At 41.0% G+C, this 18,902-nt stretch overlaps 1 protein-coding gene across 1 annotated transcript in view; it reads right to left on the reverse strand.

The window, feature by feature from the left end:
• The window catches only part of MAPK1 (mitogen-activated protein kinase 1), a 106,214-nt gene that overhangs the window by 17,985 nt on the left and 69,327 nt on the right, over positions 1–18,902 (reverse strand). The window contains exons 5-6 of the mRNA XM_036277097.1: positions 12,458–12,572; positions 12,024–12,155 (exon numbers count right to left, since the gene is read on the reverse strand). Of these exons, the coding sequence (XP_036132990.1) occupies positions 12,024–12,155; positions 12,458–12,572 (247 nt within the window). The remainder of the gene's footprint in view (positions 1–12,023; positions 12,156–12,457; positions 12,573–18,902) is intronic.

Consider the following 18,902-nt stretch of genomic DNA (forward strand, 5'->3'; position numbering starts at 1 on the left):
TAGCTGTGAGAGCATGGCACTGCCACCACCTTGTCCTGTGTTGAGCTGCTGGCAGTCTTGCTCACCAGGGCTTCTGCGCCAGGAGTGTAGATGGCAGCAGAAAGAAAAGGGTAAAAAATACCTTAAGATTATTATAAAAATAGTTTCATTCTCACAGACACCCTCAAAGGACCTTGAGACCTCAGAGATGTAAGGAGTATGCTGAGAATAGTTGTGGCACAAGAATGCAAGATTTTTTCTTTTTTTAAAGATCTCATGACTGGCAGGTATGGTTCAGTGGCTGAGTGTCGACCCATGCACCAAGAGGTTACTGGTTCAATTCCCAGTCAGGGCACATGCCCGGGTTGTGGGCCTGATCCCCAGTGGGGAGCATGCAGGAGGTGATCGAATGTTGTTCTCTCTCATCAATGTTTCTATCTCTCTCTCCCTCTTCCTTCCTTCCTCTCTCTCTAAAATTAATAAAGAAAAAATAATTTTAAAAAGTTCTTAAAAAAAAAAGCATGAAGGCCCCCAAAAGCTCTGGGAAATCCCTGGTCAGCCCCTTCTCTATTCTAAGATTCTTCTCAACTCCTATGGCTTGAATCATAACCTTCCTGTCAAGTAGCCCTCATTACTCTCTGCAGATCTAACTGAGAGTGCTGAAAAATCAAGATCCCCAGGAGTGACATTCCTGATGCCCCTCCACCCAAATTCATACACATCCTTACTGTGGAAGAGGAGATCATCTCCCTAATTAAAGCCAATCCTCTGCGACATGTGGCCTGATAACAACAATTTCTCCCTTGCCTGAACTAGTCATTTGTTTTCACTTTTCATTTCAAACTTCTCACTTACATTAATTTTTAACTGCTCTTATGCTGTCATAAATGATTCATTAATTGGAAGCCTCTCTGCAGTATGGAGACTGCTGAATATGCCCTCTTTCTTATAATGCCATCTTCTGCTTCTGTGAAATACTGCACTAGTTATTTTCTTTGTCCGTTCTTTCTAATCTTCAAGAGTTCCTATTTCATTGCCCACCGAAGGTCCATGTTATCCAGCTTCTTATACATCTCATTCTACTATCCTCTCAACCTCCTGTGTGATTTCAAATGCCATTTGTTAAATAACTCCCAATTCTTCTATCTTTAGCCTAGAACTCTCACCAAGTTTCAGATGAATAAATATAATTCTCCGTAGGTAATAAAAAAGGATATAGTTTATGTCCCATTTGTAACTAATATATATATTTATAGGGACAATAAAAAAGTCTAGAAGCTTTTCAAACAGTAGGTTATCTGAGAAATGGAGAGCCTTATTACATAAACAAAAGTAGGGGAGAAAGAACAGAATTCCTCATCTTTTTTTGTCTGTTGGTTCTGCTTGCCCATGTCCACTGCTCTCTAACCACATGGAGCTGCACCTGCCATTAGGGAGCTCTCAGGCTTGCCCTTACTCCTTGGTTGTGCTGTGGGAACGGTGACACTGGCGTGGCCAGTCACCTGGGTGAGTTCCCCTGGCCACAATGACTAGTTTGGGTTGGGTACAAAAAGGCAATGAGTGCCATCCCATACTTGGACTGAAACTATTGAGAAACCTGTCAGTGTGCGCCTGGAGCTGCTGGTGGCCATCCTGTCACCATAAGAAAGAGACTAACAAGAAAGAGGGAGGACTTCCGGTCAAGATGGTGGCGTAGGTAAAGGCAGTACTCACCTCTTACCATAACCACATCAAAATTACAACCGATCTACAGAACAACCATCATTCAGAACTGCCTAAAATCGAACTGAATGGAAGTCCTATAACTATGAAATTAAAGAAGCCACATCAAGACTGGTAGGAGGGGCAGAAGTGGAGGGGCTGGTCCCACACCCACATGTGGAGGATAAAAATCAGAAAGGACACCTCAGCTGGGAAGGTCCTCCCTAAGAAATGAGGGGTGCCTTTCCCACACCAAGTGCCCAGCTCAGAGTTCCAGTGCCAGGAAGAGAAGTCCCCATCACTTCTGGCTGTAAAATCAGTGGGAACTGAGGATGAGGGAGGCTGAGGCTGCTGGAGCCTCAGGGAGCTCCTCTTAAAGGGCCCATGCACAGACTTACTTGGACTCACTCCATCTGGGTTCCAGCATTGGGGAGGCAGCTTGAAAGGCATCAGAGACATATAGGGAAGAACTGAGTTGTTTGGCACCGAAGCGAGAGTTAGAGGGGCAGCTTTCTCCTGGAGAGACTTGCTGCCGGAGGCCATAGTTCCTTTGGCGAGCCCTTCCCTGGGGCGGCAGACAGCCACCATATCTGGGACTCCAGCAACCTGGCTTATACTATTTGTCATGCCCTGGTGATTCCCTGAGGCCCTGCCTCACTCAACTTTCAGCACTACACAAGCTGTTTCCAATGGCTATACCATAGGATTGGCCTGTTGTGGATCCTGATCAGATTTTCCAAAATCTCTCAAACAAGCAGCATTTGGTCTCAACGAGCCCCATACCTCTCCTTAAGTGGCTGACCTTGCACCAGAGACAGCACACTCAGTGGACAGCTTCAGATCACATTGAAACACCACCACCTAACCACCTCCACAAGCAGTACACTCAAGGAGTGGACTCAGTGGGTACCAGAGCATTGATGAAGTGAGTCTTGCACTGTGTGGTGGGCCCCCACACAGCTGATCCTCCAAGGTAGTCAGAGGCCAGTGGTCAGAAAGCACTGCCAGTCCTTGCAGCTGATCAGCCTAGGTAAATCCCTCTCACCGACGTGCCAACAGCAATCAAGACTCAATTACAACAGAAGGGTGTACAGTCTACACTAGGGGTACACCTTGAGGGCCCAGCTGGGGTGATCAGGGAGGCTGTGCCACTGGATCCTACAGGACACCTACAATAATAGGCCACCCTATGAAGCCTAGGAGACACAGCAACACTACCTAATACATATAAACAAACACAGGGAAGCAGCCAAAATGAGGAGACAAAGAAACATGTCCCAAATGAAAAAAAAAACACAAAACTCCAGGAAAGAACTAAAGAAAATGGAGATAAGTAATCAATCAGATGCAGAGTTCAAAACACTGGTTGTAAGGATGCTCAAGGAACTTAGTGAGAACTTCAAGGTACTTAAGGAGAACTCCAAGGAACTTAGTGACACCATCAACAACATAAAAAAGGACCACTCAGAAATGATGGATGCACTAACTGAAATAAAGAATAATTTACAGAGATTCAATAGTAGAGTAGGTAAAGCCAAGAAGCAAACCATCGATTTGGAATATAAGGAAGCAAAAAACACCCAATCAGAACAGCAAAAAGAAAAAAGAATCCAACCAAAATGAAACTAGTGTAAGAAGCCTTTGGGAGCCCTGGCTGGTTTGGCTCAGCAGTTGGAGCATTGGCCTGCAGTCCAGAGAGACCCGGGTTTGGATCCCCCTAAGGGCACGTACCTCGGTTGCACTTTGTCCCCAGCCCTGGTTGGGTTATGTGGGTGGCAACCACTCGAAGTGTCCCTTTCACGTTGATGTTTCTCTCTCTCTCTCTCTCTCCCTCCCACTCTATCTAAACAAAATATCAAAAAATGTCCTGGGTGAAGATAAAAAAAAAAAACAACAACGAAAAAAAACAGAAGGTTCTGGGATAACTTCAAGTGTACCAACATTCGCATCATGGGGGTGCCAGAAGTAGAAGAGAGAGCAAGAATTGAAAACCTATTTGAAAAGATAATGACAAAAACTTCCCTAACTTGGTGAAGAAAACAGACATACAAGTCCAGGAAGCACAGAGAGTCCCAAACAAGATGAACCCAAACAGGTCCACACCAAGACAAGTCATCAAAATGCAAAAGGTTAAAGACAAAGAATCTTAAAAGCAGCAAGAGAAAAGCAGTTAGTTACCTACAAAGGAGCTCCCATAAGACTGTCAGCTGATTTCTAAACTTTGCAGGCCAGAAGGAAGTGGCAAGAGATACTCAAAGTGATAAAAAGCAAGGACCTACAACTAAGATTACTTTATCCTGCAAAGCTACCATTTAGATCAATGGTCATATAGAGTTTCCCAGACAAGAAAAAGGTAAAGGAGTTCATCAACATTAAACCAGTATAATATGAAATGTTGAAGGGTCTTCTTGAAGAACAAAAATATGAACAATAAAATGGCAATTAATACATATCTATCAACAACTGAATCTACAAACAAAATGAGCAAGCAGAACAGAAACAGACTCATAGATACAGAGAGCTTTTTGTTGGTTGCCAGATTGGAGGGGACTGGGGGGCTGGGCGGAAAAGATAAAGGGACTGAGAAGTACATATTGGTTGTTAGACTGATGAACCTCAAAGGGAAAGGGGGAGGGAGGGCTGGAAGAGATAAACCAAAGAACTTCTTTTTAATCCTCACTCGAGGACATTTTTGCATTTATCTTCAGATAAAGCAGGAGGGAGGGAAGGAGGAAGAGATAGAGAGAAACATCAATGTGAGAGAGACACATCAGGTGGTTGCCACCCACACGACCCCAACTGGGGCCAGGGACAAACTGCAACCAAGGTACATGCCCTTAGTGGGAACCAAACCCGAGACTCTCTGGTCCATGGGCCGCCGCTCTAACTGCTGAGCCAAACTGGCCAGGGCTCAAAGAACTTCTTTGCATATATGCATAACCAATGGACACAGACAATACTGTGGGGAAGGCAGGAAGGGGGCAGGATTGGGAAGGGGGTCAATGGGGGAAAAAGGGGTGGACATCTGTAATACATTCAACAATAAAGTTAAAAAAAAAAAAAAGATCGTATGGAGGAGGGAAATGTGGAAAGAGCAGGAAGTCCAGATTCCAGTCAAAGTGACTGTGTCTGGGAATGCCAACACTACAGGGCTGATTGTCAATTGTGAGATCCAGTAAAGTCCTTTAGGCTTAAGTCAGCTGACAGTAGGTTCTTGTTATATGGAACTGAGAAGGCCTCAAATAGCTGACCCTCTAATCTGTATGAATGTCTCACCCAAGATCCTTCACCCCAGCAATCACAGCCTCCTCATTTAATGGTAACCACTGCTAATCTGTTGACCTATCTTGTAGAAATTTTCTATGCATTTTCTTGTACATAACTGAGATCATACTATATATATAATAAATGCTGTATTATTTCCCCAGTAAATATTGCTCATTAGTATTTTCCCATGCTGTAAAACTTTTTAACTCACTTCTAATGACTTTTTTTTTTTTTTTTTATCCTCACCCGAGGATATTTTTTGATATTTTGTTCAGATAGAGTGGGAGGGAGAGAGAGAGAGAAACATCGATGTGAAAGCGACACATCGAGTGGTTGTCACCCACATGACCCAACCAGGGCCGGGGACAAACTGCAACCAAGGTACGTGCCCTTAGCGGGAACCGAACCCGGGTCTCTCCGGACCGCAGGCCGACGCTCTAACCGCTGAGCCAAACCGGCCAGGGCCTAATGACTTTTAATATTCCTTTAAGTAGAAGTATCATAATTTACTCAATCATTCAATTAACATTTGCCATTTACTTTGTTCTACTGCCTAACAGGTGTCTTAAATTTAATATGGCACAAATTAAATTCTCAAATGCTACCTCCCAAATTGCCCCTCCTATAGTTTTCCTCATCTCATAATTTTTCTTTTTCTTTTTTGTTAATCCTCACTGAAGGATATTTTTTCCATTGATTTTTAGAGAGAGGTAAGGGAGGGTGGGAGATGGAGGGGAGAAGGGGGAGGGGGAGGAAAGAAGGAAGGAGAAGGGGAGAGAGAGAGGAGGGGGGAGAGAGGGAGAGAGAAAGAGAGAGAAAGAAATATTGATGTGCGAGAGGCACGCTGATTGCCTCCTGTACATGCCCTGACTGGGCTGGAGATCAAACGTGCAACCCAAGTATGTGCCCTTGACCCGGAATCAAACCTGAGATCCTTTGGTCCTTAGGCTGATACTCTAACCACTGAACTAAACAGGCCAGGGCCTCATCTCATAATTTCTTTTTTTTTAAAATCCTCACTCGAGGACATTTTTCCATTTTTTGTTCAGATAGAGCGGGAGGGAGAGAGAGGAAGAGAGAGAGAAACATCGATGTGAAGGGACACATTGAGTGGCTGCCACCCGCACGACCAAACAGGGCCGGGGACAAATGCAATCGAGGTACATGCCCTGAGCGGGAACTGAACCTGGGTCTCTCTGTACCGCAGGCCAACGCGCCAACCGCTGAACCAAACCGGCCAGGGCTCATCTCATAATTTCTTTTTTTTTTATCCTCACCCGAGGACATTTTTCCATTTTTTGTTCAGGTAGAGTGGGAGGGAGAGAGAGGAACAGAGAGAGAGAGAGAAACATCGATGTGAAAGGAACACATCGAGTGGCCGCCACCCACACAACCGACCAGGGCCGGGGACAAACTGCAACTGAGGTACGCGCCCTTAGCGGGAACCGAACCTGGGTCTCTCAGGACCGCAGGCCGACGCTCTAACCGCTGAACCAAACCGGTCAGGGCTCATCTCATAATTTCTTAATTGTGATTCTGTATATTTCTTAATTGTGTAATTTCTTTGAATTGTGTTCTTGTCCTTTGCTCATTTATTTATCCACCGAAGTCTCAAATTTCTCTCTGCTCTTTATACACTAATATTATTGATGAGTCTAACTTTAGTAACTAACAATTTACTTAATCATCCCAAATTACCCTATAAGGGGGGAAGTACAATTTGTCCCAATTCGAGATAAGGAAATTGTAAAATAGAGAGGTTCAATAACTTATCCAAAGTGAAAGATCTGAGGTGGTAGAGCCTGTCTGAACTCAGGAGCCCAATTCCAGAGCACATAGCTTAACCACTATGCTGTGCTGCTTTCAAAATGACAAGACAGAGCTCCTTTAAATCTTTCTCAATTTAGCCCGGCCAGTGTGGCTCAGTTGTTGAGTCGACCCAGGCACCAAAAGGTCACTGGTTCGATTCCCGGTCATGGCACATGCTCAGGTGGTGGGCCAAATCCCCAAGGGGGGACATGCAGGAGGTGGCCAATTGGTGTTCTATCTTATCGATGTTTCCATCTCTCTCTCCCTTCTTCTCTCTCTAAAATCAATAAAGAAAAAAAAAATTGATCTTATTCAATTTAGAACATTTTATACCTATTGTCCACACATGATCCATCTAATCTATTTTAAGTTTTAAAACTTTCATTTGATCAAATTTACTATCTTTCCCTTATGTTTGTTTCCTTGGTTTGTTTTAAAAGCTTCGGAAGATAGTCATTCTCCATGCAGAGATCAGAAAAATATTGAATACTCTAAATACTGTTAGCTTTTAATGGTATGATTTAAAAAAAAGTAATCATTAATTCTTTTGAATTTATTTTGATGTTTGAGTAATAATTTAAATTGATTTTCTTCCCATTAGCTATTCAACTAGCCCAGAACCATCTGCTGGATAATAATCATTTCTTCCCCCTCAAGATTTGAGAAAATCATAAGGTAGATTCCCTTGAAGAAAAATTTATATATACTACTACTGGTTCAAAAGATTCAGCACTCAGAAATTTCCAACAAACATGAAAAAATAGTCATTCTCACTCTTAATTAAAGAAAAAAACAAATTAAAATGCTACTTCTCCCCCATTTAATTGGCAGATCCTAATTGGCAGATCCAAAAGTTCAGTACCCAGCCAGAATTATTGAACAAAAGACATGTGACAGAATTGCCAAACTGTCCTCCAGAGAGAATCAGCCAATTTATACTCCATCAGCTGTCTCTGAGAACATCTATTTCCCCATAGCCTTGACCACACAGTGGGCTGTCAAACTTGCTACCGTGATGAGTGGGGAAAAAATGGAATTACTGACTTTTCAATGTTTATATGTCATATAATGAATAAAAATGAGTCCTTTTCCCTATTTTTAAGAGACACTTACAGTTCTTTTTCTATGAACTATCATTAACCAGACTTTAAAGCACTGTTTCAGCTTGAAGTTTTAATTTCTTGAGTTCCCTGAGGTCTTCCATTCATTTCTTTATGTCATTTTCATATAAATCTAGACTATTAGCTACTTGTAGGCAGGTTCTTAAACTGTATTACTGCTGTTTTATGTCCAAGGCCTTGGAACCTTTGATGGCATAGAATAGACACTTAGATCCATTTATTAAATAAACAAATGTATGTATGCTATAGTAAAAAAATCTAGAAACAACCTGGAGGCAGTTTAAATATGGCCACAAATACTTAATAGCTCCTCCTAACAATGGTGGATTTATTTTCCCACCTCTTGAATCTGGGGTAACCTTGTGATTTGCGCTGATCATTAGACTGTGGCAGAAGTGCCTGCTGTTCTGAGACTTGGCTTTGAAAGACCTTGCAGCTTCTGCTCTGGCGGAATATATCTGCCAGCGGAAAAGCCCAGTTTGGTCTATCAGGATGAGAGGCGAACCAACTGTAAGATGTTATGAGGCCACCTTAGACCACGCGACTTGAAGCGAGCTGAGCAGATCCACCCAACTGTGCCTAGCCTAATGGTCTTTTTTTTTTTATCCTCACCCGAGGATATTTTTCCATTTTTTGTACAGATAGAGTGGGAGGGAGAGAGAGGAAGAGAGAGAGAGAGAAACATCGATGTGAAAGGGACACATCGAGTGGCTGCCACCCGCATGACCAACCAGGGCCGGGGACAAACTGCAACCGAGGTACGTGCCCTTAGCGGGAACCGAACCCGGGTCTCTTCGGACCGCAGGCCGACGCTCTAACCGCTGAGCCAAACTGGCCAGGGCTAGCCTAATGGTCTTATAAACAAATATGTGGTGGTTGTCTTAAGGCCCCGAGTTGTGGTGTGGAGTGGTTTGTTATGCAGCAATAGATAACTGATATAGAAACTTCAATGTCCAATATGAGACTGGCTAAAGACATTACGGATCATCCTTACCAGGAACACTATGTAGTCACTCTTTTGTTAAATCCTCACCCGAGGATATTTTCCCATTTATCTTCAGACAGAGTGGGGGAGGAGGGAGAAACATCGATGCGACAGAGACACATCCATTGGTTGCCTCCCACACAACTCCAATCAGAGCCAGGGACCAAACTGCCACTGAGGTAGGTGCCCTTGACTGAAATCGAACCCATTCTCTCTGGTCCATGCGTCGATGCTCCAACCACTGAGCCAAACTGGCCAGGGCTGTAGTCACTTTATAATTACAGATTTGGAAAGATGTCCAAAATATACAAATAAAAATATTTCAGTCTTGAGATCTCAGAAACTAGACCTACAAATGCCAGTGGTCTAGACATCCGTACAATCCTGTAATACAGGTATTATTACTAATCTTATTTTATAAATGGAAAAATTGATTCCCAGAGAGTTAAGTAGTTTGTACAAAGTTCACATAGTCAAGTAGTTGAGCTACGGATTGAACCTAGGAGGTCTGGCTGCAAAGCCTGTACTCCTAACACATGATGCTTTACTGGTTCAGTCTAGCACAGCAAACTCCATCTCTCTACTTTACTCTAATTATAGACCTTCTCTGCTTTATTGTATTATTTCAAAACCTAATTTCAAAAGTAACTTTCTGAATTTTAGTGGTTTTATTATCTGAATAACCTGAACATAAGGAAAATAAGCTAAAAAAAGCCTTATAAATAATGTTATATAAAATTTATGACGTTAGAAAAGAATAAAAAAACAAACAGGAGGGAAGCCTGGGAGGTTTATCATGAAGTCTCAATTATGCAGTTTTGTTACATATAGACCTCTTTAAAAAGGCAACTAAAGAAACAAGATTTAGGTAACATGTTTCGGACAATATAATAGTTACATTTCAGTCAGTGACGAATCACATTACACGATAGTGGTATATCTACCATATAGCCTAGCTGTGTACTATATACCATCTTGGTTTGTGTAAGTACACTCTATGATGTTTGCACAGCGACAAGAAGTTGCCTAATGATGCTTTTCTCAGAATGTATCCTTGTTGTTAACTGGAGCATGACTATACAAGTCATGTATCAGTAACATGTACAATGCATGTGAAATTCTAAATTTTAAAATCCTACGATTTCTAACTAAATAGATGGAAGGTGTGCACACATTGGTATAGCAAAATGTTAAAGGTTATGTTGGGATTCTGGAAATTAAGAGTATTATTCTCTTACCTATACTTTCTATACTTCCAAACTATCTGCCATGGTAATATACTACCTTTATACCAGATAATTTAAAAGACAGTTTCTCCTATATCCAAATGAAATTTAATTCTAAATCCCCAAATGTTTCTGAACCTTGATAAAAGAAATTCAGAATCTAAGTAGACAGCTGTTAAAATTTTAAAAAATACCCCCACACATAAAATAGCAAGAATTAGAAAAAGCTAAACTTTCAAGAAAAGATTAGATGAAAATATTATAAAAGGATTAAAGATAAATCAGATGTATGTACTAACAAGGAAAAAGACTCAAGACAATTCTATTAACAATGACCTTTAGAGAATAATCATTTAGGTAAAAATATGCATATTTATGGCAACAGAGAAAAATATTGAAGGACAAGCACCAAGGTGTTAGCAGGTCTCTCTCTCACTCTGGTTCCCTATTCTGATTCCCTCTTCCACTTGTAAGGACCTTGGCAATGACATTAGGCCCATCTAGATAATCCAGCATAATCTCCCTATCTAAAGTCAGCTGAGTTTAAGAAACCTTAAATTCCCCTTTGCCAGGTAATTGTACATATTCAGACTCTGGGGATTAGGATGTGGACAACTTTGGGGGTAAGGTCATTATTCTGTCTACTACAGCTTTATGTAATAGTATAAGGTTAAAAAAAATGCTACTTAATATATTTGACAGATATATGCTAAATGGGAAATAAAGCATAATATAATTATTAAACAAAGATTACTTAAAAATATCAAAGAATATGCCTTGGCCGGTTTTGCTCAGCGGTTAGAGCATTGGCCTATGGACTGGAGAGTCCCATGTTTGGTTCCTGCTAAGGGCACAAACCTCGATTGCAGTTTGTCCCCGGCCCTGGTTGGGGTCGTGTGGGTGGCAATCACTCGATGTGTCTCTCTCGCATCGATGTCTCTCTCTCTCTCTCTCTCTCTCTTCCTCCCTCTCTCCCTCCTGCTCTATCTGAGGATAAACGCAGAAATGTCCTCGAGTGAGGATTATAAAAAATAAAAATAAAAAAATAGCCCTGGCCGGTTTTGCTCAATGGTTAGAGCGTCGGTCCGCATACCAAAGTGTTGCAGGTTTGGTTCTGGTCAAGGCCACGTACCTTGTTTGCAACTGTCCCCGGCACTGGTTGGGGTCATGCGGGAGGCAGCCACTCAATGTGTCCCTTTCACGTCGATGTTTCTCTCTCTCTTCCTCTCTCTCCCTCCCATTCTAGCTGAACAAAAATGGAAAAATGTCCTCGGGTAAGGACAAAAAAATAAAATAAATCAAAGAATAAAATCTAATGTATCACATTTTCTTTTGTAAATCATGTTCTTCGTATCCTAAGAAATGTTTACATAACCTAAGGTCTCGAAGGCTGTCCTGTTTTCTTCTCTCTCTCTCTCTTTTTTATTCTGGTTGGGGTCGTGTGGGTGGCAGCCACTTGATGTGTCCCTTTCACGTCGATGTTTTTCTCTCTCTCTCTCTCCCTCCCACTCTATCTCATCTGAACAAAAAATGGAAAAATGTCCTCAGGTGAGGATAAAAAAAAAAAAGGGTGAATTTTACTTTACATAAATCATTCTTCAATAACCCTGACTGTAAAAATCACCAAATGACAAGATGAAAAAAGGTGTAAATTGTTTTGTAGGATCCTAGACTATCTGAACCCTAAAAAACTAAACGTGATCCAAGTTAAGAAGTAGCAAAGAAAATAAAGGGCAGGAAACTATACAGTCACTCCCAGACTCTCTTACTCTACTGGCACTGCTCCCGAATAAAAAGAAGAGAGAGAAATAAATAGGCACTGTCAAATAACCATAGGCTAACTTTCAGGCTAGTGACCTAATGATTTAACAAATAAAACAAACACAAAAACCAGAAGCTAAGCCTAAGAAAAATAATCAACAAAATAATATTTACCTTTGGAATCAGCATTTGGGAACAGCCTGTTCCATGGCACCTTATTTTTGTGTGGGAGAGAAAGCAAATAGTTTCTAGCTTTTAAATTGATTATGCAGTTCAGGTCTTCCTGTGATGGGGATCCAAGAATACCTATCAGATAAAATAATTAGCTGTTAATTATCAAGATCCATGTAAACTGACCACACATCATCATCTGTAGGGCAGAATGGACCTTGATAAATAATGTCTTCTCACACCACCTCCCATTGCTTACTTTTCTTATCAGCAAGTTTTTTTACAAGGGTTAAAATTTTAAATCAAAAAAGATTAAAGCTTCATGTCTGTCTGAGGTTAGAGTTGCTGAAACTCTTAATTTAATGACATGACCCTGATGTAAACTGTGGGCAGATGAACTGAGTAAATCTAGCCCCTATTGTGCTCGGAAAGCTTACCCAGAATGTGGTTCAGCTGGTCCAGATAATGCTTCCCTGGGAAGATGGGCCTGTTGGAGAGCATCTCTGCCAGAATGCAGCCTACAGACCAAATATCAATGGACTTTGTATAGCCCTGCAGTAGAAAGGGAGAAAAGACACAGAATGATAACTGATGTTACATGACACAGTGAGATCTTCCTACGTGACAGGCACATGGCCATCAGGAGTTTTAGCTTCTCCACTGGTTCTATAGTTCACAAATAAATGAAAAGAGAGGAAGAACCCAATAATAATTTGGCTTTCTAGAAGGATGTTGAACAACCAAGACTACGTAATTTTATTCTCTTCAAAGTTAATTAACTTATTATTAAATCAGAATTTTCAAAGTATACTTCATTCCTTTTTCCAAGTAATTTGAGAGAAAAGAATTAGAATCCTTAGAAGCTCAAGTTGGAAATAAGAAAAAGCAGTTACACCCACTGTTTTAGAACATTTGTGGCCCATTTACTCATTTTAGAAACCTGAAAACCAACTCAAAAGAGGAGGCACTCTTATACTTTCAGAATGACGGAAATGTTCTAAAACTGGATTGTGGTGATGGTTGCACAATTTTATAAATTTACTAAAAAATTATTGAACTGACCACTTAAATTTTTATAAATTTTATAAATGTTATAGTACACCCATATAGCTGTTTTATTTTATTTATTTTTTCTTTATATTTCAGATAGAGTGGGAGGGGGAGAGAGAAACACCGACATGAAAGGGACACATCGAGTGGCTGCCACACGCACGGCCCAACAGGGCCGGGGACAAACTGCAACCGAAGTACGCGCCCTTAGCGGGAACCGAACCCGGGTCTCTCTGGACCACAGGCCGATGCTCTAACCACTGAGCCAAATTGGCCAGGGACAAAATACTTTTTAAAAAAGATGTTTTTATTGATTTTTAGAGAAAGAAGAAGGGAGAAAGAGAGATAGATAGAAACATCAATGAAAGAGAAGAAACATCTGATCGGCTGCCTCCTACACGCCCCCTATTGGGTATCAAGCCCAAAACCTGTGCATGTATCCTGACTGGAAATAGAACCAGTGCTCCTCAGTGCATGGGTCAACGCTCAACCACTGAGCCGTACTGGCTGGGCTAATCCAAAATACTTTTGCTTTGGGCCAAAAGTAAATAAAGAGAAACTTCTAAAAAAATGTCTTCTTTAATACAGTTGTATGGATCACTGTATTATTGGAAGCCAGATTTAAAAAAAATTATTTTACACCCTGGCCCATTTGGCTCAGCAGTTAGAGCATCAGCCTGCGGACCAGAGAGTTCCAGGTTCGGTTCCCACTAAGAGCACGTACCTAGGTTGCAGTTTGTACCACCCTGGTTGGGGTTATGTGGGTGGCAACCAGTCGATGTGTCTCTCTCACATCAATGCTTCTCTCTCTCTCTCTTCCCCCCTCTCTCCCTCCCACTCTATTTGAAGATAAATGCAAAAAAATGTCCTTGTGTGAGGATAAAAAAATTTTTTTTATTGATTTTAGAGAGAGAAAGGGGAAGAGAGAGAGAGAGAAAAGAGAAACATCAATGTGAAAGAGAAACATCAGTCAGTTGCCTCCCACATGTACCCTGACAGGGGACGAACCTGCAACCTGGATATGTGCCCTCATGGGTAATTGAACTTGCCAGCTTTTGGTATATAGGATGATGCTCCAACTAACTGATACACTGGCCAGGACAAGAGGAACATTTAAAACACACACACAAAAACTAACTAAAAGCAACCAGGGCTCCCTGGAGAAATGGCTGCTCCAAGTCTGGGGCAGGGAAAGTACTATAAGGTAAACCTGAAGCACCTAGTGCCTAAAAGCAAAGACGTACAATGGGGACATGTCTAAAGTAGCTCCCGCTGGAAAATCTGGGACAGTCTAAGCATCAAAATATAGAACAGTAGATATGAATTATAAGCCACTGAATAAAGTAACAATGACCCTGGCTGGTTTGGCTCAGCGGTTGGAGCATCGGCCTGCGGTCCAGAGAGACCCGGGTTCGGTTCCCGTTAAGGGCATGTACCTCGGTTGCAGTTTGTCCCGGCCCTGGTTGGGTCGTGTGGGTGGCAACTGATCAATGTGTCCCTTTCACGTCGATGTTTCTCTCTCTCTCTCTCTCTCCCTCCCACTCTATCTGAACAAAATATGGAAAAGTGTCCTCGGTTGAGGATAAAAAAATAAATAAATAAAAATAAAGTAAAATAACCATGAATAAATAAAGAGAAATAAAATAGAGAAAGATTAATTATGAAATCATCAATGGATAGTACAATTAGTGGTTAAAAGTTTGATGAAAAAGGTAACGTAGAGTCCTGGCCAGTGTGGCTTAGTGGGTGAAGTGTCGGCCCAAGCACCAAAGGGTGATGGGTTCAATTCCCAATTAAGGTCACTTACCTGGTTTGCAAATTCAATCCCTGGGGCTCGTGCAGGAGGCAACCAATTGATATGTCTCATATTGATGTTTCTCTCTCTCTCTCCTCCCTCCCTCCCTTCCACTAAGAAGAAGAAGAAGAGGAAGAGGAAGAGGAAGAAGAAGAAAATAACGTACACAATCTTAAGTATTTCCCCATAAACTCCTATTAATTATTAACATAATAATACCTATAATCATAATTATGGTGGAGACCTGGAGAACACCATCTTACCCAGAAGATCAACATGCATTCCACTAATACTGACATAAAACAGATGTGCCCCAATTACGATGATGCACTGAGAAGAAAACATTGCTTCTGCGGTCTTCATGCCCAAAACACACAACACAAAATTGAGGTTCAGTCTACAAAATAGCTACTTGCACTCTTTAACCTATCAAAGTCAAGAAAGGATGAGGAACTATTTCAGATTAAAGGAGACTAAAGAAAATGCAATATGTGAGCATGGATGGAGGGGAGAAAAAGTATAAAGTTTACATTGGAAAAATATCCAAAATTTAAATATAAACTGCACATTAGTGGGTCAGTATTAAATTTCCTACTTTTAATTACTATACTATGGTCATATTAGAGAACATCCTTCTTATAACGCAGTGTTTCTTATCCTTGGCACTACAGACATTTTGGATTGGAAAGACTATGTTGTGGAAGCTTGTCCTATGCATTGTAGGATGTTTAGCAGCATTTCTGACTGCTAACCACTCCATGCTAGTAGCACTCCCCTCTCAGTTGTGAAAACCAGAGAAGTCTCCAAAGACTGCCAAATGTCCTAGGGAAACATTGGGACCACAGTTTTTTTTGTTTGTTTGTTTTTTTTTTGTCCTCACCCGAGGATATTTTTTCATTTTTTGTACAGATAGAGTGGGAGGGAGAGAGAGAGAGAAACATCAACGTGAAGGGACACATCGAGTGGCTGCCACCCGCACGACCAACCAGGGCCGGGGACAAACTGCAACCGAAGTACGTGCCTTTAGCGGGAACCGAACCTGGGTCTCTCCGGACCGCAGGCCGACGCTCTAACCGCTGAGCCAAACTGGCCAGGGCGGGACCACAGTTTTTAGTGGCAAAGGAGCATACCTACAAATTATTTTCTGGACCGCAGGCTGATGCTCTAACCGCTGAGCAAAATCGCCCTACAAATTATTCTCAAATGACTCAGAAAAAACAAATACACAGAAAGAAAAAGCAAATGGTACACAGAATAAAGACTTGGTGAGTTTGGATCTGGACTGAAGGGTATGCAAGAGTTCTAACCAACAGTTCTCCAAGGGCCAGTGGCCCATATATATTCCCTCTGAGGATCTGAGTTTTTAATTTAATTTTTTGTTAACCCTCACCGAAAAAGTCTAGGAGTAAAATGTTAGTATGTTGATGAAATGTCAGAGGGTTTGACAAAAGGAAAGGAGACAGCAAAAGGGATGAAGTCATAAAATGTTAATGGCTGGCATATGGATGTTCACTATATACTCTCAATTCTATGGATTTGAGAATGTTCTAAATTAATAAAAAGAAAAACAAGACTATATTGGTAGAAGTAATATTCTCAGGCTGTGATTAAAAAATAATTTCAGCCAAGAAGCAAACCACTGATGTGGAATATAAGGAAGCAAAAAACACCCAATTAGAACAGCAAAACGAAAAAAAATCCAAAAAAATGAGGATAATATAAGAAGCCTGTGGGACAATTTCAAGTGTACCAAAATCCGCATCATGGGAGTGCCAGAAGGAGAAGAGAGAGGGCAAGAAATTGAAAACCTATTTGAAAAAACAACAGAAAACTTCCCTAACTTGGTGAAAGAAACAGACATACAAGTCCAGGAAGCACAGAGAGTCCCAAACAAGATGAACCCAAACAGGTCCACACCAAGACAAATAATCATCAAAATGCGAAAGGTTAAAGACAAAGAGAGAATCTTAAAAGCAGCAAGAGAAAAGCAGTTAGTTACCTATAACAGAGCTCCCATAAGACTGTCAGCCAATTTATTAAAAGAAACTTTGTAGGCCAGAAGGGAGTGGCAAGAAATATTTAAAGTGATTGCCCTGGCCGGTTTGGCTCAGTGGTTAGAGCATCGGCCCGTGGACCAGAGAGTCCTGGGTTCAGTTCCCGCTAAGGGCACGTACCTCGGTTGCAGTTTGTCCCCGGCCCCAGTTAGGGTTGTGTGGGTGGCAACCACTCAATGTGTCTCTGTCACATCGATGTTTCTCTTTCTCTCTCTACCCTCCTCTCTCCCTCCTGCTCTATCTGAAGATAAATGCAAACATGTCCTTGGGTGAGGATGAAAAAAATAATAATTTAAAAAAAAAAAGTGATGAAAAGTAAGGACCAACAACCAAGATTACTCTATCCTGTAAAGCTATCATTTAGAATCAATGGCCATATAAAGAGTTTCCCAGACAAGAAAAAGGTAAAGGAGTTCACTGCCAAACCAGTATTATATGAAATGTTAAAGGATCTTCTTGAAGAAGATAAAAAAAATATGAACAATAAAATGGCAATAAATGTATATCTATCAACAATTGAATCTAGAAACAAAATGAGGAAGCAGAACAGAAACAGACTCATAGATACAGAGAACTTTTTGTTGGTTGTCAGATGGGAGGGGGTTGGGGAAATGGGTGAAAAAGATGAAGAGATCAAGAAGCACAATTTGGTTGTCAGACTGATGAACCTCAAAGGAAAGGAGGGAGGTGGGGTGGGAAGAGAGAAACCAGAGAATGTATAACCAATAGACACAGACAATAGTGCGGGGAAGGCAGTAGTGGGGTAGGAGTGGGTCAAGGTGGGGGAAAAAGGGACATCTGTAATACATTCAACAATAAAGATATGTTTAAAAAGTTAAATAAAATAAAAAAGAATTTCACTGTAGTTAACTGGAAGAAGAGGGAGATAGCTGGGCACCTTGCAGAACATAGAGGCCATCCTCCCTGGCTACTGCCTCCTGAAGGGTGACTGAGAAGTGAAGACAGTGGAGGCATCTCAAGTCGGGATGGAGGCTATAAGACCATGAAACTACCAGTACACAGAGCATATCCACAGTTCTCCTTTACAACCAGCAGGCACCAAACACATGCATGGAAGGATTGTCATGTGGCCAGTCCAAAGAAAGAAGCTAGTGTGCAGGATTCTTTGTAATACAAAATTATAAGAGAATCAACAGTATTCTCTTCTTTGAAACATTCGTTACTTAAAACTTTTCTTTATAATGGAATTTATTTTAATGGAATTTTACTTTTATAACTGAACTGAACAAATGTATAATATCAAGAATAACTCACTGCTTTAAACAAATTCCATTTCCTCACAAAAGCAATCTAATGTTCATTTCCAAACCCTTCTATTATTCATAATAGATGGAGGAAGAGAATGCAATTTTTGGTTCCTGAACCTAGGACACGAAGTTCAATGTCTATTTTTATTGCTCTTCTTCATCTTTCTTAATGTTACATTATGGTAAATGGAATTAAGTTCAAGAATCTCATAATCTTAAGATATTAAATTCAGGGAGTATGTCAGGCCCACTTAAATTCTCCATATTTGACACCTTATTCATATATTATTTGCAAATTATATATTAAAAATAATACTGAATCTCTATGGGAGAGCATAATTGCCAACAATACATCAGATAAGAGGTTAATTTCCAAGCGTGCTCATACAACTCAACAAAAGGAAGACAAAGAACCCAATTAAAAAATGGGCAGAGGAACTAAATAGGACATACACATGGCCAAGAGACATATGAAGAAATGCTCAACATCACTAATCATCAGAGAGATGCAAATTAAAACAACAATGAGGTATCACCTCACACCTGTCATAATGGCCACCATCAACAAATCATCAAACAACAAATGTTGGCGAGGGTGTGGAGAAAAGGGGACTCTAGTACACTGCTGGTGGGAATGCAGACTGGTGCAGCCACTATGGAAAACAATATGGTGTTACCTCAAAAAATGAAAAATTGAACTCCCATTTGACCCAGT

Source organism: Molossus molossus, unplaced genomic scaffold (genome assembly GCF_014108415.1).
Source record: "Molossus molossus isolate mMolMol1 unplaced genomic scaffold, mMolMol1.p scaffold_m16_p_22, whole genome shotgun sequence".
Classification (NCBI taxonomy): Eukaryota; Metazoa; Chordata; class Mammalia; order Chiroptera; family Molossidae; genus Molossus; species Molossus molossus.